This window comes from Acinonyx jubatus, chromosome A2 (assembly GCF_027475565.1).
Source record: "Acinonyx jubatus isolate Ajub_Pintada_27869175 chromosome A2, VMU_Ajub_asm_v1.0, whole genome shotgun sequence".
Classification (NCBI taxonomy): Eukaryota; Metazoa; Chordata; class Mammalia; order Carnivora; family Felidae; genus Acinonyx; species Acinonyx jubatus.
This window is the reverse complement of record NC_069383.1, coordinates 41,875,342-41,896,488: the sequence shown is the minus strand read 5'-3', so window position 1 is coordinate 41,896,488 and position 21,147 is coordinate 41,875,342. Positions and strand designations below refer to the sequence as shown.

The 21,147-nt window shown below is 36.7% G+C and overlaps 1 protein-coding gene across 5 annotated transcripts in view; it reads left to right on the top strand.

Annotated features, from left to right (window-relative positions):
- ANLN (anillin, actin binding protein) overlaps positions 1-21,147 on the top strand; it is a 46,819-nt gene that overhangs the window by 14,086 nt on the left and 11,586 nt on the right. Inside the window, exons 5-21 of one of the 5 annotated variants that reach the window (XM_027075267.2) lie at positions 404-632; positions 3,352-3,542; positions 3,820-3,927; positions 6,920-7,046; positions 10,134-10,244; positions 11,321-11,547; positions 12,269-12,414; positions 12,621-12,768; positions 13,385-13,520; positions 14,137-14,319; positions 15,601-15,727; positions 16,613-16,661; positions 16,754-16,810; positions 17,248-17,286; positions 17,559-17,580; positions 18,490-18,602; positions 19,527-19,580. In XM_027075267.2, coding sequence (XP_026931068.1) covers positions 404-632; positions 3,352-3,542; positions 3,820-3,927; positions 6,920-7,046; positions 10,134-10,244; positions 11,321-11,547; positions 12,269-12,414; positions 12,621-12,768; positions 13,385-13,520; positions 14,137-14,319; positions 15,601-15,727; positions 16,613-16,661; positions 16,754-16,810; positions 17,248-17,286; positions 17,559-17,580; positions 18,490-18,602; positions 19,527-19,580 — 2,067 coding nt within the window. Of the gene's footprint in view, positions 1-403; positions 633-3,351; positions 3,543-3,819; positions 3,928-6,919; positions 7,047-10,133; positions 10,245-11,320; positions 11,560-12,268; positions 12,415-12,620; positions 12,769-13,384; positions 13,521-14,136; positions 14,320-15,600; positions 15,728-16,612; positions 16,662-16,753; positions 16,811-17,247; positions 17,287-17,558; positions 17,581-18,489; positions 18,603-19,526; positions 19,581-21,147 lie in introns of all 5 variants that reach the window. The other 4 variants (XM_053218226.1, XM_027075266.2, XM_053218227.1 and 1 more) reach the window with 4 other exon arrangements.

The following is a 21,147-nucleotide window of genomic DNA, read 5'->3' as shown; positions in this document are numbered from 1 at the left end:
TTTTAAGTTCTTTTTACATGTTTTGAGAGAAAGAGAGAGCATAAGAAGGGGAGAGGCAGAGAGAGAGAGAGAGAGAGAGAGAGAAAGAGAGAATCCCAAGCAGGCTCTGCACTGTTAGCACGGAGACTGACTTGGGGCTCGAACTCACGAACTGTGAGATCATGACCTGAGCTGAAATCAAGAGTCATTTAACTGGCTGAGCCATCCAGGCACCCCAAATAGTAAGCATTTTCTAAGTTGATTTTTTGTCAAGCCTTTCAAAATGGTTTGATCTATTAGGGGGAAAAATTGTTTTTCATAAGTTTACTTAAAGGCTACTAAGCAAATAAAATTTAACTTGTTTTAAGTCTACCTTTAGATATTATGAATATTGTTATTTACCCTAAGTGTTATCATGTTTCAGAAAGCTGCTTCTTCCCCAGTGAAATCTTCTACTGTATCCCTTGCTGATGCTAAAAATTGTGAGGTACAAAATCCTGAGCTACTTCAGAAAACTCCTGTTAGTCTCCTGAAAACAGAGGTACCGAAATCAACTGGGAAGTCAACCGTGTCCCAGACAGTTGGGCCCAAAGAAGAATTAAATAGAGAAATATGTCGGCAGTCTCAATCTAAAGACAAATCTGCAACACCAGGTTATGTATCTTTTTAAAAATCTAGTTACTGCTGACTGTTTTCAGAATGTCTGTTCTCAGCGTTTTAAGTGTCCAGTCATGAATTGTATGTTCGTGGTTTGCCATGGCAAGTGTCTGAATGTATAAAATGGAACTTCTTCAAATTCAGCTCTAACTCATTGAATGAATATTCATTAGTGTAGACTTGTCCAGTTACTGGTCAAAGTATGTAACTTGTTACATTTTAACAACTTAAACATGGTTTTTTTCTAGAATGACCATGTAGTTTCTTTCTTCCATACTTTTTGATGGAGACAAAGCGTATAGAACTGGAAATCACATTTTAAGGGCATAATGGAGAAACGTTCTTAAAACCAAGTGTGCAGAGCAATGCTTTCCAAACTTAAATATGAAGGCACCCCTGATAGCAAAGGAAAATGAGTTGTATACAAATGACTCCACTCCTAATTATATTTGTATGTGGTTATATTGTGTGTGAGTATATACATGTGAAAGTTCGAAATTCCCTATAGTAAATTGATGTTCCTAGAAATCCGTATTTATCTTGTGGGGGCTTAAACCTTCTGGCATACCCCCACATGCTGTTGGTTGAGAAACCCAGGACTAAAAAGCGTGGTTCAAATATATAGAGATATAATTTACTTTGAACAATATTCTTTTTCATTAGAATTGCTTTTGGAAAGACTTTCAGTTCAAAATTTTAACTTCTTAAAAATACAATGTCTCGGAAACAGTAGTTCATTATGAAAGAGAAGTAGAGAGAGATAACAGTGGGAATCCATTAGTTATGGGCTAGGAAAGCAGTAGTCAGTTTCCAGAGGAGCTGAAATGAGAATTTGAAGCAATAGCAAAATCCCCACATGGAATAGAACTAGTTATCCCCAATTTTCTGAAGACTTATGGCATAGATAAGAAGACTTTTTTATTATTATTATTATTATTCTTGGCTATTGGATATGCCCAGAATTTATTATCAGGCCTCAGAGATATTTAACTTACATGTTTCTTTGTCTTCTTAGTGGATTTTGTTTAAAATGTTTTTTTTTTTAATGTTTATTTGTTTTGACAGAGAGAATGAGAAAGAGAGCGCGTGCACACGTGCATGAGCAGGGGAGGGCAGAGAGAGAGGGAGACACAGAATCTGAAGCAGGCTTCAGGCTCTGAGCTGTCAGCACAGAGCCTGACTCAGGGCTCAAACTCACGAGCCACGAGATCATGACCCGAGCCGAAGTCAGATGCTTAAGCCACCCAGGCACACCTATTCTTAGTGGATTTTAGTTAGAGATAATGGTGTGAAGTGACATGTGGAGTCTTAGGTCAAATTGTGCCCTTTACCTGTTTTTGCAAATAAAGTTTTATTGGAACATAGCCATGCCCATTTATTTACATGTTGTTTGGGGCTGCTTTCATGCTTCAGTGCAGAGTTGAGTAGTTATGACAGTGGCCAAATGGGCCTGCAAAGCCCAAAATATTTACTATCTGGACTTTTGTAGGAAAATGCTGATTTCTGATAGAGATAAGCCTCTTTTCATATAGTACAACCCTATCATCTTCATGATGGGGGTGGCATATATCCCATTTGTTCTACTTTTCTTTTTTAAAGTTTATTTATTTATTTTGAGAGTGGGGGGGAGAGAGAGAGAGAAAGAGAGAGAGATTAAGTGGGGGAGGGGCAGAGAGAAGTGGGACAGAGGATCCAAAGTGGGTTATGCTGACAGCAGAGGGCCTGCTGATAGCAGAGAGCCCCATGTGGGGCTTGAACTCATGAACCTTGAGCCAAAGTCAGATGCTCAACTGACTGAGCCACCCAGGCACCCCCCATTTGTTCTACTTTAAATTTTTTTTTTTAACATTTATTTTTGAGAGAGAGACAGAGCACAAGTGGGGGAGGGGCCAACAGAGAGGGAGACATAGAATCCGAAGCAGGCTCCAGGGTCAGGTCTGTCAGCATAGAGACCGATGTGGGGCTCGAACTCACGGACCATGAGATCATGACCTGAGCTGAAGTCAGACGCTCAACCGACTGAGCCACCCAGGCGCCCCTCATTTGTTCTACTTTAAATGTACTTCATATTATTTCAAAGGAATACTGGTTTAAGACTTTATAGAGTGAAGACATCCCTTGATAAAGTGAATGATCTCTAATTTTTCTTTTGGGAGAGAAGGATTTAATCCCTGGGTTTTAGTATATTAGACTTGCTAAAAGCAAGATGAAATACATTGGGCTATAGAAATATAAGTAGTTGAGTGATCATGGCTCGGGCACTTGGTGGTCAGGGAGTGCTATTAATAAACACACTGTGAATCTCCAATCCTTTAGGAGTATTTCCAGTTCTGATTATGTAGTTGAAAGGTTTTCTAACTCCCACTGCTCTCTTATTCTACCTCACCCCCCTTTTTTTTTAGAGAGAGAGTACGCTCAACCCACTGAGCCACCCAATCTACCAGAGCGCCCCATCACTCTATCTTTTAAAATTTTTTTAATTCTTCTTTCTTTTTTAAGGAACAAAATCTTATAAATTTTAGGACTTTGAATTAAATAGAATAGTATGGTAAATTTCTTTTATAAAGCTATTTTCCTACTGTTTACTTTCCCAATGAGTATTCTAAATAGAATGAAAGCATTTTAGAGCCATTACTGGATTTTAGAACTTTTTCAATAGACATGATAATTGTTATTTCTTCTAAATGGCCTCCAAAATGTGTGTGTTTTCTGTAGGAGGAGCAGGAATTAAGCCTTTCCTGGAGCGCTTTGGAGAGCGTTGTCAAGAACACGGCAAACAAAGTCCTGCTCGGAGCACACCCCAAAGAACCCCCATTATCACTCCAAATACAAGAGCCATCCAAGAAAGATTATTCAAGCAAAACACATCTTCATCTACTACTCATTTGGCACAACAGCTCAAGCAGGTCTGGCTTACTGTTTTTAACACTATTCATCATGTGGTCTCGACATAGGACCTAGAAATCCAATTATGAATTCTGATACCAGTCTTTTGACTGAGATAAATAGCATCGTGATTCTTTGTATCACTTATTTCAAGTTAGAAATACTTTGTCTTGTATTCCATGAATATTGTGAATTTTTACCTTTAAAACTGAAGACAAGCAAAGTTTAGTAATGTTTGTATATTATTCTTAAACATACTATTGCTCTCGTATCAAATAGAGCTTTTGATTGTTTTAGGAACGTGAGAAAGAACTAGCATGTCTTCGTGGCCGATTTGACAAAGGCAATTTATGGAGTGCAGAAAAAGGCGAAAGCTCGAGAAGCAAACAACTAGAAACCAAACAGGTGGTGTAAACAAGAAATATGAAAGTGAACCTGGCACCAAAGCAGTGCTGGGATCTAACTTGGTTCTGTTTGGTTGTAAAACACTTCTTTATCCCGTCCCAATTTACTGTGCCACTTTCCACTCATAAACTCCTTCAGCATGCATTCCAACTCTGCTTTTCTCTTGTGATGTTTTCCCATTCAGTGGAACTCTTAACATATTCACTGATGACCTACCTAAAATCAAATTTTAAAACTTCTCATCATTCAATTTATTTCACATTTCTTTTAATATTCTACTTACATGCTGGTTCTAAAGTGTTTCTCAGAATCTACTTATTTTAGTACTGATTGTATACCCTCCCCACAACCACACTTTCAGACTATCCATAATCCTTTTCAGTCACCAATTATGTCCCAAATTTCTGTTTATTCCTATATTACCTACTGTCAAATTTCATTAATCAGCCTTCAACCAAGTCCCTTCGTGTAAATTATTTTCTGCTTCATTTACATGCCTACTTGTACAAAATACTGTATTAGGATATACTTTTCAGCTAAAAATAATAGAATTATATTTAAAGTGGGTACCAGTAGAAATAGAACTATACATTTAACCAGTATACTTTGACAAAGATCTATTTAATTGATTTTGTTTTACTAGTTCTCTTGATTAACAAATCATGTTTCCCAGGGTTCTGACCTAACCCTGTTTTCTCCTCGTTTGCCCTGGGGCTTCTCTTCTCTGTCCTCATGTTTAGCTTCAGCCAAGCACACAAATGCTAAGGTGCTTAGCTATGCTGTGTTCACCTCTCTCCTGAACTCCTGTCCTGGCTAGCTAGTGGATTTCTCTCTGCTTCGCAGAAGTATATTCTCCACGGAGTCTCTGTTTTCACCTAGGTCTTTGTTCTATACCTCATCAGCTAAAACAGTCTGGGAGTTCTTCCTTGGCTCCTTCCTTTTATTACTGTGTCTTTCCACCTCCTCTTATTACTATATCTTCCCCTAGCATGCGCGCGCGCGCGCACACACACACACACACACACACACACACACACACGTACACATCATTGGATGTTTTCAAAATATGTCACAAGCTGCCTGTCCTCTCTGTTTTCCTCTGCCGTTACCTTAATCACTTCCAGAACTTTGTATTGAAAACCCTGCTTCTAGTCTGGCTGTTTTCCTGTCCACCTTACCCACTGTTGCCAGGGAAATAGTCTTATAAAGCAGATATTTGTGTATTCACTTCCTTAAAATCCTGGAAAGTTTTCCATAGCTATCATCAGAAAATGTCTCAAGTGCTTGGCTTGACATCCAGAATCATTCAGAATCTGGCTCCTCACTGCTCCTCCACACGTGTGCTTCAGTCCTGTCATGTAGACTATTTGCAGTTTCTCAAATGTATCCACGTTTTCAGATCTCTTGGCCTTTGCCTTGCTGTTCTGTCCGCACAGAGTATCTCTGTGGTGAGCTCCTACTTCATTAGGAATAGGTCAAACTCTAGTCCCCTCTGGAAATCTTTGCTTGGCCCTTTTCCTAAGTGGCCCCTCTTTTTTTTCACCATGTCATCCTGTATTTACCTCGACTGGAATACTTATCTTCCTGTAATTGTTCTACCTTTGCTTTCCACCACTGTCCACAAGGACCTTATCCATCTTTATCTTTGTTGTTAGTGCTTGGATCACAGTAGGGGCTCAATAAATTTGTCCTTGAAGGAAGGAAGGAATGTGCTAATGCTTCCCATCCGCATATAGCAAGCTGTTATCTGTTATCTTAAAACCAAAACTACTCTCCTGACCCCTGTTTACCCCCCCCTTTCTTTGCCTCCTTTTCATTCGGACTTTTGTAAAAGAGTTATCTCTTGCTGCTTACAATTTTCTTTTTTTGTAAGAGGCTACTGAGATCACCCAGGTGATGGCAGGTGTTGGACTGGAGAGGCGGGATGGTGAGTGCAGTGTAATCAGGGGGCGTGAGCCTAGAGGAGCAGGGGCAGGAGGAGAGGATTACTGAGAGCTTGGAATTAGTGTTAGAGACTGGAGAGGGGCTGTCCCTCATGCCGTCAGGGTCTAGGGGAGAGAACCACCTTTACTACAGAATATTGTAGGGAAGTCCTGCCTTCACAAGAGAGCCAGGTCTGCAGCACAGCATTCGATAATTTACCCTGTGTTCGTGCATCAAAAGCTTCTTCTAATTCGAGAGACAACAGGGTCTGAAATTACATCGGGAATAAGAATGTGTAGGTTTGTAAACTGGCCCTGCCAGTTACTAGCCGAGTGTGCAAGTTGCTGAACTCGTCTGTGTCTCGGTCTTCTCATCTGTAAAATGGAGGTAGTAGCACCTAACTTACAGGGTTATTGGGAGGACTCAGGGAGGCAATGCCAAGTACTTGGAAAGGTGACTGGCACAAATGAGGCTCTACTAAGCATTAGTTGCTGTTATTCTTATTCTTACTTGATTATTTCTACTATTGCTTTAATCATAAAGCCTTTTCCGAAACAATGAATGTTTCTCTTCCATTGCCTTTATAAATGATTAAAAAAAGACTCAGAGGGATTTCCTGTTTTTTCTTTTCCTTCCTTCTTTTCAGATCTGTTTTTGGTTCTTTGTTTTCTTGGCCTTTTACTCCTGAGTAACCATTTAGGGGAATCCTGATGCAGGAACTGTCAGTAGATTTTATAGGTGTGGGAGGAGATAAGTGACATATGGGGAATTACTTTTCTCTGTGTGGATTTCACTTAAATCAGTTTATCTAAAACTACTCTGATGTGAATTTTCATTCCTGCCTCCTAGTCTGTTAAAAGTTGTACGTACTGGGAATTACCAAGAATAATGAACCAGCACTGAGGGCTTCTTGCGATCTAAACATGGCTGGGACCTTTCACATACATTGTTTTGTTCTGAGGAAGCTTATATAAAAGAATGATTTGTGTTTGTTTCATTTAATAACATGTAAAAATAGACAAAAAAATCTATAGTTTTGAGAAATAAAATCTTCATTTCCTTTCTGCAGGAAATTCACTGTCAGAACACTCCCCTCAAAAAACACCAAGCTGTTTCAAATACCTCATCGCTTCCAGTAACGGAAAAGGTGACAGAAAATCAAACACCAGGAAAACCTTCCAGCACAGAACCTACAGGTCAGCATTTTCCACTTCTGCTCCACTTATATGTAGCTTTCAGTCTACTGGAGTTTTGGAAATTGCATTGGAAAGCGGAAATACTGCTTCAATGTAAAAAGATAGATTAATGTCTTTATTTCTACTCATTCTTTAATGTTCAGCCATGCAATATGCTTCTTCCATAGTTCTCTTTCCAGACTCAGGACTCATGCTCTTGATGGGAGGATAAATTACTACCACTCTGTTTTTTTTTTGTTTTTTTTTTTGTTTTTTTTTGAGAAAGATTCAGTAGTATCTGTTGAATTGTAAAGTGTGCATGCTCTTTAATTTAGCTCCTCTACAAGTGTTTCTACAAGTTGACTTCTTAAAACTAGTGTGCAAAGATGTATATACAAAGAGATGAATTGTAGCACTGTTAGTAATAAGGTGTAAATGACCTCAATGTCCATCAGTAGAAAACTGTTTAAATAAATTATGCTAAATCCATGTCCTCAAATATTATGTAGCTGCTTAAAAGAATAAGATAGCTTTGTATGTAATGACATTTAATATGTCAGAGACACTTAAACATTTTAGTTTTTTTTTTTTAAGTCTGGTGAAAAACACATTACTAAAATTCACCATCCTAACAGTTTTTAAGTAGTAGTAGTTTTAAGTATATTCACATCATTGCAGAACAGATCTCCAGAACCTTTTCATCTTGTAGAACTGAAACTGTACCCATTAAACAGCCATTCTCCGTTTCTTCCTCTCTGCAGCCCTCGGTAGCCACCATTCTGCTTTCTGTCTCTATGAATTTGACTACTTTAGAAACGTCCTATTAAGTGGAATCATATAGTATTTTTCTTTTTGTAACTAGCTTATTTAATTTAGCTTAATGTCCTCAAGGTTTATCCATGTTGTAACTTGTGACAGCATTTCCTTCCTTTTTAAGGCTGAATAGTACTCCGTTGTGTATATGTACATTTTGTTTACCCATTGTCTATCAATGGGTATTTTGGTCACTTCTATCTCTTGGTTATCGTGAATAGTGCTGGGTATGCAAATTTCTCCTTGAAACTCTGCTTGGAATTCTTTTGATATATACCCAGAAGTGGGATTGCTAGATCATATAGTGGATCTATTTTAAGTATTTTGAGGAATAATTATACTATCTTCTGTGGCAGTCACACCATTTTACAATCTTACCAACACTGCATAAGGATTCCAATTTTCCCGCATCCTTGCCAACACTTGTTATTTTCTGTTTTTTTGTTTTGTTTTGTTTTGTTTTTTTATAGTAGCCATCCTTTAGGGTGTGAGGTGATAGCTCATTGTGATTTTGATTTCCATTTCTTTTATAATTAGTGGTGTTGAGCATCTTTTCATATGCTTGTTGGCTATTTGTATATCCTCTTTGGAGAAATGTCTGTTCATGTTCTTTGCTCATTTTCTAATCAGGGTATTTTCTTTTTGTTGTTGAGTTATAGTTATATATTCCATATATTAACCTCTTATCAGATACACAATTTACAAATATCTTCCCCCATTCTGTAGGTTGACTTTTCAACTCTGTTGAATGTATCCTTTGATGCACAAAAGTTTTTAAATTTGATGTAGTCCCATTTGTCTGCTTGTGCTTTTGTGGCCTGTGCTATTGGTGTCACACCCAAGAAACTGACAAATCCATTGTCATGGATGTTTTCCTATGTTTAGGAGCTTTATGGTTTTGAGCCTTACAATTAAGTGTTTAATCCATTGTGAGATAATTTTGTATATGGTATCAGATAAGGTTCCAACTTCATTTTTTGCATGTGCATATCCAGTTTTCCCAGCCTCATTTGTTGAAGAGACTGTCCTTTCCTCACTAAATCATCTTGGCAGCATTGTCAAAAGTCATATGACCATACATGTGAGGTTTTCTTTTGTGGCTCTCTTGTTCCCTTGTTCCCTTGGTCTGTGTTTGTGCCATACTGTTTTGATTACTATAGTTTTGTAATATGTTTTGAAATCTGGATACGTCAGTCTTCTAATTTTGTTCTTTTTCAAAGGTATTTTGTATATTCAAGATTTATTGAATTGAAGCTCCATACGAATTTTAGGATGGACTTTTCTGTTTCTCTAAAAAATGCTACTGGGATTTTGATGAGAATGCATTGAATCTGTAGATTGCTTTCAGTACTATTGACATCTTGACACTATTAAGTCTTCCAATCCATGATCATGGGGTGTCTTTCCAGCTATTTGTGCCTTATTTAATGTTTTTAAGCAATGTTTTGCAGCTTTCAGTGGACAATTATGTCACCTCCTTGGTTAGGTTTTTTCCTAAGTATTTTATTCTTTTTGATGCTGTTGTAAATGGGATTGTTTTCTCAATTTCCCTTTCAGATTTTTTTTTGTTAGTGTTCAGAAATGCAAGTGATTTTTGTGTGTTGATTTTATATTCTACATCTTTGCTTAATTTGCTTATTCTAACAGGATTTTTTGTGGAATGTTTATAGTGTTTTCTACATATAATATCATACTATCTATAAACAGAGGTAATTTTACTTCTCCTTTTCAAATCTTGATGCTTTTTATTTCTTTTTCGTGCATATTTTCTCTGACTAGGACTTCCAAAGCTATGCTGAATAGAAGTGGTGAGAGTGGGCATCCTTGTCTTGTTCATGATCTTAAAGGAAAAGCTTTCGGTTTTTCACTACTGAGTATCATGTTAGCCAGTGGCTTTTCATTTGTGGCCTATATTCTGTTGAGGTAGTTTCAGTTTCCTTCTATTGCTAGCTTATGAAGTGTTCTAATTGACACTTTTTTCTAAAAAGTGAAAAATAAAATGCATGCATAGTATGACGACCTTCTGATAAAACAAAAGGATATAACATTTGCATACATACAGGGGAATTGGAAGGACAAATAGCCTGGTAATATTGGTGTCCCCTTTCTCTTGTTGGGGAGGAAGAGAGACGGGAACATTAAGAGAGGACAGTTGTCTTGGGGGATTCTCTATACATTTTTAGATCTGAAATGCATAGTTTTATGATCAGAAAAAAGAATACAAAACATATCTTAACTGAAAAATTCTAGGTTCCTACATATAGTAATATGGTTTTTCTTAAAATTTTTTTATAGGTTTCACTGAACGTAAAATGACGAAGTCTAGCCCTTTGAAAATCACATTGTTTTTAGAAGAGGATAAGTCTTTAAAAGTAACATCAGACCCAAAGGTTGAGCAGCAGACTGGTTGGTTTTTATGCTTTATTTCCTATTAATTCTGAACTCACTATAAGATATAATATATTGGTAGAAGCACATATTCAAATATATAATGTTCTATATTTCAAAATGGCTCATGATTCTGTAATATTCTCTTTTTTTAAAGAATATTTTTAAGCTTATTTATTTTGAGAGAGACAGACAGAGTGAGCAGGGGAGGGGCGGAGATAGAGGGAGAATCCCAAGCAGGCTCTGTGCTGCCAGTGCAGAGATGTGGGGCTCAAACCCATGAAACTGTGGGATCATGCATGACGTGAGCTGAAACCAAGAGTCAGGCACTTAACCGACTGAGCCACCCAGGTGCTCCTCTTTCTCTCTCTTTTTAAAAAATTTTTAACGTCTTTATTTATTTTTGAGAGAGGGAGAGAATGAGGCGGGGGGGGGGGGGCGGGGGGGTGGAGACACAGAATCCAAAGTAGGCTCCAGGCTCTGAGCTATCAGCATAGAGCCCAACATGGGGCTTGAACTCACAAACCACGAGTTTATGACCTGAGCTGAAGTCGGACACTTAACCTGCTGAGCCACCTAGGCACCCTTCTCTCTTTTTTTCACTAGGAAATATTCTAGCTTCCACAAAGAGATAGCACTGTTAACAGTTATCTTAGGTCACAGATCCCTGTGAAAATCTGATTAAAGCTATCACTCACTTTCATAGGGAAAGGAAATGTATTGCCCTTCCACACTCTTTATATACTGTTAGGGAGGTTAGTGGTTCTTGAAGGTTATTTGGGAACCCTGCCTTAAGTGCTGTTAATATTTTCCTATTATTGACAGCCATGTGAAAAGGCATTCCCCAAAAAACAAAAAGAGTTACTCGAAAGAACATTTTTTTGTAAGTCTGAAGTTTCTGGCTATTATCTTGTTGTTCGCATTCTTAGTTAATATTCTTTCTTAAATCCAAGGTGTTTAGTCAGCTTTTGACAGTTCCAACTTTCACTGCTTTGCTGTTTATTTAGTAAGCACATGAACGTTAGGTCTGCTCTGCTATCCCTTTAATTCTTAAAGGTCTGAGTCACAGAATCACCTCCTGAAATCTTTTTCAGAAGTGGTACGTGAAACTGAGATGAGTGTGGATGATGACGATGGTATCAATAGTTCAAAAGTAATTAATGACATCTTCAGTGATGTCCTGGTGGAAGGTGAGCTGGACATGGAAAAGAGCCAAGAGGAGATGGACCACGCAGAAGCAGAGAGCGCTGAAGAACAGGAAGATGCACTGAACATCTCCTCCATGTCTTTGCTTGCTCCGTTAGCACAGACCGTTGGTGTGGTAAGTCCGGAGGTAAGAAAAGATTAAATGTCAACAGGCCCGGGACACAAAGAAACAGCAATCACGAGATCCCCTTTTGTTTGAGTTGGTACATGGGGATTTGGCACTCTGTAGCCAGGGGGATGCTGGAACTCTGATGTCAGTTCTCATAAAAGAGAGCTTAAAATGCTTCAGTGGTTTCCTGTGACCCTGGATAAAATGCAAACTGTGACATGGTTTAAAAGGTCAGACATTTGGGCTCAAATCCTGGCTCTGCCATTGGCTGTTTATTGGCCGGGTTATTTAACCTCTTTGCCACAGTTCCCTCACCTGTTAAGTGAGGTTAAAAGTAGTGCCTATATCATGGGGTTAATGTGAATATTAAATCACTAGTATATTAGTACATAGCACCAGACAGACAAATAACATTTATTGGGAGCCAACTATTGTTTTTAGCTATCACCCTAAATTGAATAGCTACAGTTTGAGAAATTGATTGAATTAGAAAAAGTTTTTAAGAGAGTTATAAGTGCAGGTTTTAGCTGTCTTTGAACTTTTATTCATTTACTATTTAGGGAACTTATTTTTTAGTTTGCCTTTGTTTTTATGATGCATCATAAATCAGCTGACTTATTGGATCTTCATTTCCTAATAATAGAGCATTTATTCAATTCCTCAGAGTTATCACTTAGAATCAGTGTCATCCATAAAATCTACTAATACCTGATGTGCTTCACTGCAGAGTTTAGTTTCCTCACCTCGATTGGAATTGAAAGATTCCAGCGTAAGTGATGAAAGTCCAAAGCCAGGGAAATTCCAAAGAACCCGTGTTCCTCGAGCTGAGTCAGGTGATAGCATTGGTTCTGAAGATCGTGATCTTCTTTATAGGTAAGCATGTTTTCAAAAGGCATTCACTCACTAAGGGTCATAGTTTAGATTTATAACTTATAATGTTATTAATAATTCACCTGTATAAAACTTTGGAATGACTTTTGTCAGCCTCTCTTTTACCAAATGACATTTTCCACATGTTCACTAAAAGAGAGTGCTCAACGTGTTGCTGGATTTCTAAGAGTATACCTTATTTCCTGAAGCATTGATGCATACAGATCTCAAAGATTCAAAGAAACAGAACGTCCTTCAATAAAGCAAGTGATTGTTCGGAAGGAAGATGTTACTTCGAAGTTGGATGAGAAAAAGAATGCCTTTCCTGGTCAAGTGAACATCAAACAGAAAATGCAGGTATGTACTTCTGTGGAAAGGAGACTTGGAATGTTTTCTGTACTAGATCGTACACTTCTTAAGGACAAGGGCCCAGCCTTATTCGTCTCCATACCCTGAGTGAGTAGAACAGTGTCTGACACACTGGAGCTCAGTAAATCACTCTTGAATTCATTGTAACTTGAGAAAGGTCCTCTTTGTTGGGCAGGTTGGAAGCTTGTTTGATATAGCTGAAACATTTAAACACGTTTGTCATAAATATCCTTAAAGTATAACTTTCATTTTGCTCTTAGAGGTTCTTTGATGCTAAGGAAGTCATGTACAACATACATGTAATTTAAATAAAATGAATCAGATAATTTCTACATCTTTGTCGAACATAGCCCCGAGTATAATTTTTATTCAGTATGAGTTGAAAGTCTTTTCATAAGAATGTTTATAGTGTAATTTTTATAGCGTGTTGAATGTTTTTGGTGCATAGTCCAGACACTGGAACAGTGAAACAATTTCATTTTGACTTCACTCTCTGGATATTTTGGAAATTATCCAACAGGATTCGTTACAACTGAAGTTTTAAATAAAGTGAAAATGGTGATAAAAAAGTGAGTTCTTTTTCTCGTTTTATTGGTTTCCCTAGGAACTCAATAATGAAATAAATTTGCAGCAGACAGTAATCTATCAAGCCAGCCAGGCTCTTAACTGCTGTGTTGATGAAGATCACGGAAAAGGGTCACTAGAAGAAGCTGAAGCAGAAAGACTTCTCCTCATTGCTAGTACGTGTGATACACCTGAAACCATTCCAACAGAATTCCAAATCAGGAAAGACTTATTTTGTCCAGGATAGTTAGAAATCTCTATTTTAAAGAAAGGGCTTTTTCTGTTTTAGTTGATCTGTGTTTCTGTTTGTTTGTTTCTTACAACATTTGTGAATACTCTACATGTAAAATAAAATGTAGTTTGCATGAAAGGTGAAAAGAATTGGAATGCAGTTGAAGAAATGCAGTTTTGAAGTATGTGAAAAATGAATATATGAATGTCTCTCTCTCTCTCTCTCTCACTTGTCTCCGCACCTGGCTATCTACATGTAGCTAAAAAAGTCTGTGAACTTTGTTGTGTATGTGTAGTGGCAGATGACAGGGCATGTTAGGGTGGAGAGATTATACCATACAAGAAAACTGGCTGCAAGTTCAAGCATTAAATTATAAAGATTTGGTAAACGGATGAGCAGTCAAGGTTTTACCCAACCACCCACCACCTGCTTGTACAAAGAAGTACTGATCTTGTCTTTGATCTTACGTACATTTGCCGCATCGGTGCATTTTCTTGAATCGGTCTCATTTAGAGACAGATGCAGTTTTAATATTTGTGACATTGCATATTTTTACATAGCTGAGAAGAGAACACTTTTGATTGATGAGTTGAATAAATTGAAGAACGAAGGGCCCCAAAGGAAGAACAAGGCTGGTCCCATATCCCCAAGTGAATTTGTCGCATCCAAGGGATCAGTTACTTTGTCAGAAATCCGCTTGCCTCTAAAAGCAGATTTTGTCTGTGGTACAGTTCAGAAACCAGGTATGGTGATTTTTATTTTCACCGCTTCTAGATCCTTTGTTAAATTATGAACTTACCTAGGCAGGAATGATGCAAATGTGAGCAAGTAGAGCATGCAAAAGAATGTGCAGCTTGTATCTTGGGCCTTTAGTTCTTTGATGGAAGATCTGTGCGGTAAAAATAACCAAGGGAAAATTTCATACGTGGTTGCTGATCCACGTGGTGACAGACATGGCTCTAACTGAAAGCAGGGCTGGTTAAACATAGCTTCGAGCATGAAGCATTTCCTAAGATGAGATGATCTTGACACGGCAGATCACTCAACTTTCATTATTTAATTTGTGGAAGTATGGGGACATCTAAGAGAACCTATTTTACTTATTCTTTTCTGTTTTAAACACATCCCCCAAATCTTGAATGATTGGTTCAAGAGGTGAAGATCACCACCACAGTGAAGATGGTTCCATTGAACTTGTATCGCCTTTGTCACTATAGATTGAATAAGTATAAACATGTATTCTACGAAAAATCATAGCAACGTGGGTAAAGGAGAGTATGGCACCAGGATCTGAAAACAGGGCAGGGTAATTATAGCAAGCTTAATAAAATTTCATTAAATTTTGGTGAAGTTATTTTAAGATTCTTTTAAATTTTCATTTGCATGGACCTTTCTCTGAGGGAAAGGAGGGCTAGACATAGGTGAGAAGCGAATTTGAGGTACAGGGAAAAGAAAGAATGGAGATCTTTAAAAGTTGAAGCATCATTGTAGGGAGGAGGTGACTTAGGTTCTGATTATTGCTGTTGTCTGATTTGGATGTGGTGTGGAAGAAATCTATTGGTAACATAGTATGTACATTGAATATGTGGGTATTCAATGACAGATAGTGAAGGAACAGTTTATGTTTTTATTAGAATTTATCTCTAAGTAACTTTCACAGAAATGTAGTATTTTATTTTTGCAATAATAAACCCTAATTTTCTTTTTGAGGAATATACTGTCAGCTAAAGAATTAGTCAATAGGTAAAATACGAAGTCAGCAGAAATTGAGGGATTATGGAGTGGCATTATTTCAGTTCACATAAATAATAGGAAGAGATCTTGCCTGATGCTTATTGATGATGATTATGACTGCTTATATGTCTTACTTAGCTTTTTGTGTCTAGAAAGTTGATTTTAGTAATTTTTACATACATTATATAAATTAGTCACAGTATTACTTTATTCCTTTGGTTTTCCAGAATGCTGATTAGCAAAATCTGATTTTGCTTGTGCTTATTGTGTAATGTGATTACCTTTTGCAGATGCAGCAAATTACTATTTCTTAATTATACTAAAAGCAGGAGCTGAAAATATGGTAGCCACACCATTAGCATGTACTTCAAATTCTCTTAATGGTGATGCTCTGACATTCCCTACTACATTTACTCTGTAAGTAAATTATGCTTTTGCTGGTTCAAACACATTTTCTTTTAATGGAGTTAGTACAGATGGAATGTATAGTCTTTGAAATACAGTATGTTCATTCTCATGTGGACAAATAACTGTTTCAATTTGTTGGTTTAAATCTTTTACATGTTTCTGATATTTCTTTCCATTGTGTAGCACATTTCGTCCATGTGAATATATGTATTTAATGTTTTGACATATACATAAAACATAAATACATGCATAATATAATTAAGGTCTATATTATATATTGTATAAATTAATACATACAGGGGCACCTGGGTGGCTCAGTCAGCTGAGCATCTGACTTGAGCTCAGGTCATGATCTCACAGTTCACAAGTTCGGGCCCCATGCTGGGCTCTGCGCAGACAGCTTGGATCTTAGAGCCTGCTTTGGATTCTGTGTCTCCCTCCCTCTGCCCCTCCTCTACTCACTCTCTCTCTCTCTCAAAAATAAAAAAAAAAAAATAAGTAAATATAAACATATGTATAAGATCTAGACCTTAATATTTTATTTATGTGCTTTAAATCTTATAATGTACTTAATATTCCAACTTGGTGAAAAGATGTATTTAGTGTCACAAATTTATTTTGAAAATACAGAGTCAAAATCCAGCTAGAAAAAAATTGTTTATTAAAGACCTTGAATTGTAAAATACTGAAGAAACTATTTGACTTGTATTATAGTAAAAGTAGACTTTTCTTACCAATTTTTATGTTCTTTAAGGGTTTGTAACTACTGCCTGTAGTTAAAAACACTGTGAATTCCTTTACTCTCAGGATCATGTAACAATATTAGTGGCATCATTTTTAATGGCATAAGTGTGTGTTTTCCTTACAGTTTTATTTAATGATTTATCTTCCCAGGCAAGATGTGTCCAATGACTTTGAAATAAATATTGAAGTTTACAGCTTGGTAAGCAGTGAAAGCTTTGTAAAATAACCAATATTATGTTTTTCTTAGACATATTAGATCTTAAACTAATTATGCTTTGGGTTTGTGTGTAGGTACAAAAGAAAGAACTCTCAGGCCCTGATAAGAAGAAAAAGGCACACAAGTCCAAGGTGAGAAGGAAAAACCCAGGAAAAGGATCATCAGAGATAATACATATATCAGTTTTTAATTTCTCTACATTTATTTGACAACCAGCTTTCATATCCTGTTTAAATGTTTCTCAAGCCTTTTCTCTGAGCTCTTGCCTCACCAAGTTCTCGGTTCACCAGTACTTGTGCGGGCATAAGCCGTGAGAACTTGTAGGGTGGTATTTAGCCTTCCCAGTCTTTGGTTTTTAGTGCTTTTTCTAACATCACTTAGAAGAATTTTACTTTAGCTCCAACAAAAACAGGAATGACAGTATGGAGAAAGCCTTAATAGAGGACTCAAGTATAAATGTATTCACATTTAAGAATTATTTTCTATGTGGGAGTATCTCAAGGTTGGTTAGTTTTAAGCTCTGAATCATAATGTTTAGCAGTAAATATACTGTTACCTTTTCTTCTAGGCTATTACTCCAAAGCGACTTCTCACATCTATAACCACAGTAAGTAAATCTTAAAAAATTTAGCTCCCTTGAGAAATTTTCATTTTACACACACGATTGTAAATTGGTTAACCATTTCTAAACTCCTAGCACTGTGGAAATCTTTAAAATATACTACTGGGGAGAAACATCTGATTATTTAAAGAGGAAAAGATAATATTTTCTGAAATGTAGCTTTTGCAGTATTAGAGAGTTTACTGTTTAGTATCTAAATCTTTGTATCGAATAAAGGAAATAACTTGTGTTTCTTCTTTACACCGCTTTTGTTTTAGAAGAGCAGCCTTCATTCTTCAGGTGAGTGGATCTGGAACTATTTCCAACACTAGAGTCAGTAAATGAGCTAAGCAACCACACACGTGCTTTATGCACACAGGTGTCCTGATGAGCGTGCACCTTAGTCTCCTTTGAATAATATTTTCGGTGTGGTTTCTGGTAACACATAAGACGGCTGGGCAGAATAGCATGCTGTCAGATGTTACCATGGGCCTCCAGGCATCACGTTATATAGGCTCTAGCAGGCAGTACCGTATGATAGCAAGTCACCTGGCCATAGCTGCAGCCAGTGGCATCACTCTTCACCCCAACTTCTGTTGTTCTATAGATTGGTTTTGTGCTTTCCACACTGTGGACTTGACCTCATTTAACTTTGCTGATCATGACTGGCATTGTATCGTGTCAGAAAAGCATCTTTCTAGTTCCCAGGAAGTTGTGAAAGGCATTCTCTAGAATGGCTTTAGGCCTGAGTTTTCCAAAGGGGATTAGGATGGAGCTGGTTTTAGTCCTTCCTTTGGGCTTCTGGTCTCTTCTTGGCACAAGAGGGTAACTAAGAAAAACTGCAGATATAGTCTCTGCTGCTAATTATATCATCCTAGACTAGAGCAATGAAGTCTTTTCACATCTCTTTTAGGAAAATTGCTTTTTTTGTTGTTGTTTTTGTTTTTAGGAAAATTGTTTTATGTGCACATTTTTAAGTTCTGTGTCTTAAACATACAGCCATCCCAAAGGAATGATAAGGAATGTCTATACTGCCTCACCTAAGTTAATGTAAAGTACTTAACAGTTTTTTTTCATTTTTTAAAAATGGAGGAAAATGGCAGTTTTCTCTGTGATGACTTAATTTAATTCTTTTGGGGTGAGGTGAAGAATTGTTACTTATACTTGCAAAAATCACTCTGGACTCACCTTCATTTCCTTTCTCTCCAGTCATGGCCAGTCCAGGTGGTCTCCATGCTGTGCGTACCAGCAACTTTGCCCTTGTTGGGTCTTACATACTGTCATTATCTTCAGTAGGAAACACTAAATTTGCTCTGGACAAGGTAATCCAAATGTATTTATTTATTTACTTTTAGACAAATTAGGTCAGTAGAAATGCCCCAACACTTTCAAGTATTTTAAACCTACATTCTTGATGTTGCAAGTATTTCTCTCTCATCTCTTAATAGTTAAATCTTCAAAGTAGTGTATAGTGATTTATTCTAAATGTTACTTCTGACCACACAAGTATGTATTACTTCTTGCATGTTAAGCTTACAGTTTTAACCATAATAACTTGCCCATTTGAACCAGTACTTTGAAATGAATACTATTTTATAGATTTAGTTTTGACAAGATAGGGAAAGATAGGTTAATTTCTTAGAAAAGTACTCATGAATCTAAGGGATTTCTTTCCCATACTTTCCTCCCCAAATTAAAAGCTTCATCATTCAGATCTGCGTTCTGTCGCTATTGAGTGCTTTTTCACCATAAGGTGATATGACTAAACTTTTAAAATAGCCAACAAGACCATTTTAAAGAGTGGGAGAACTAGTGGCAAACTTTGGTCTTTGGGCTGACACCTGTGGTATAATACAGAGGTATTTTTAAATATTTTAAGAGATTTTCCTAGTCAGAATATGGAAGTGAGGAAATATAAAAATTAGGAGGCCTGGTTCCTCATGTTGGCCCTGCTAGTAATTTCCTTTTTAACATGGAGCAAAATCAACTCATTTCTCCAGGATCTTGTTTTCCCAGCGGAGAATATTAGGTTAGATTAAAACAATCCAACTTTAAAATTCTATGAAACATTTTTCTTTTAGTTGATAGACATAACACAGACTACCTTTGAAATTGTGATTGTTGTTAATGCATATGTATTTTATCTTAACATGTTAATTTTTAAAACTTTATATAACTTTTTATTTAGTAATTCAGGTAGTTTAACAAATTGAGTGATCTTGGGTCTTTTATTTTGTGTGTTTTAGATAAATTATGATGTAAAAGAGCGAGAGCTACTGGGCTATATGTTCCAGGAAAAGGTTGCCATATTTTCTTTGCTTGAAACTAATGAGCTTAAAAAATCAATCCTTAATTTTTGGCTCAAATGTATTCATTTCACTAACCACTCTCATGTATTCTTGGTTATTTTAAATAATTAAGGACACGATGTACATTATTCTTTCTTTAGATTCTTGCAGATGGGTGTCTTTTTCTTTACTCTCATAATTCTTTAAAGCTCTCTTTGACAGTCCTCTTATTTTTTTCATGCATGTTTGGTACTTGGTCTTTTCTTCTATATTCTTTTTTTATGTTACAATTCTTTAAGATTCCATAGTCACTTCAGCTTTGATTTTATGTGTACTAAAATACCAAATTAATAACTAAAACTAAAATGTATTCAGTATTGTTGACCTCCCCTATATTGAAAGAGCTACTGTTGATGTTTATAAAAGTGGTCTCAATTGGCTAATAGGATTATTGCTGTGTAGATGATGCTTTGTTCAGTGACTTTGAAATTAAAGTGTGTTTAACACTAAAATTGTACTGAGTATAATCATATGTTTTACAGGTTTTTTTTTTTAGGATTTTTAATTTCCTTGCAAATATCAATTGCAGACATTCTGTGGGTATATAGAAATTTACAAAGTGCCAATTTCTACACGTGTAAGAGATTTTGTTAATCTTTAAAATGAAAGAGATTTCAATGAGGTATGTTAAATATAGACTGGTCTTGAGAAATGTTTTGGGTGCCATTTTAATTCAAAATATCACCCATACAAATTTAAAAAAAATGCCGATATTTTCATTCTTTTAATATCTTTGAAATTATGTCTTAAATAGCCAACCACATGATTGAGCACAAAATCAAATCACTCAATTTGGTTGTGTCTAATACTCTAAAATCTCTTTCTGAATCAAATACAATCACATGCTTTTGTGAGTGGCAGGGGGAAGCAAATATTTGTTCCAATAGTTTATAGTTGATGTAGGAGAATATTTAAAATAGTAAAGTTTAGATGTTCTTTAAATTGGTGAGAAAAATGGAAGACCTTTTATAGAAAATAGACAAGTGACCCATATCCAATCAGATACCAGCGATATAAAGTGAGTGTTTGCTTATTTTATTGGTGCCGTGACAACAGCAGTCATAAAGGTTATCTCTTAGGTCACCTTCAGAGTGGAATTCCTGTTGAGGTTAACCCAGACTGTTTGCTCTGTAGATTTAGGAGACCACTGATAGCAATTGCCTTCTTATTTGAGGTTAAGTCTGGCATCCTGGAATTTAAATTATGAATCTCCATGAGTCACAGGCTCTCAAGTCTTTTCTTTGAATACAGAATCCGAAATAGTCATAGGTTTTATTACACTTTCATGGATAAAGAGAAAAGGACATCCCACAGCTCATCTTTTGACTTAAAGAAACCTCATAGGTATTTACACCCTACTGGGAATAGAGATGGCAATTTACATAGCGGTGGGGCAAACAAATGTGAAGTAAGACAACCAGTTAGCATTGTAGAATTTCAAGGTTATAGGAGGAGTGATTAGGTGTGTTCTGCTGTACCCAAAGCTATCCTAGTCCTGGTGTCTGCCCATTGGGCCAGT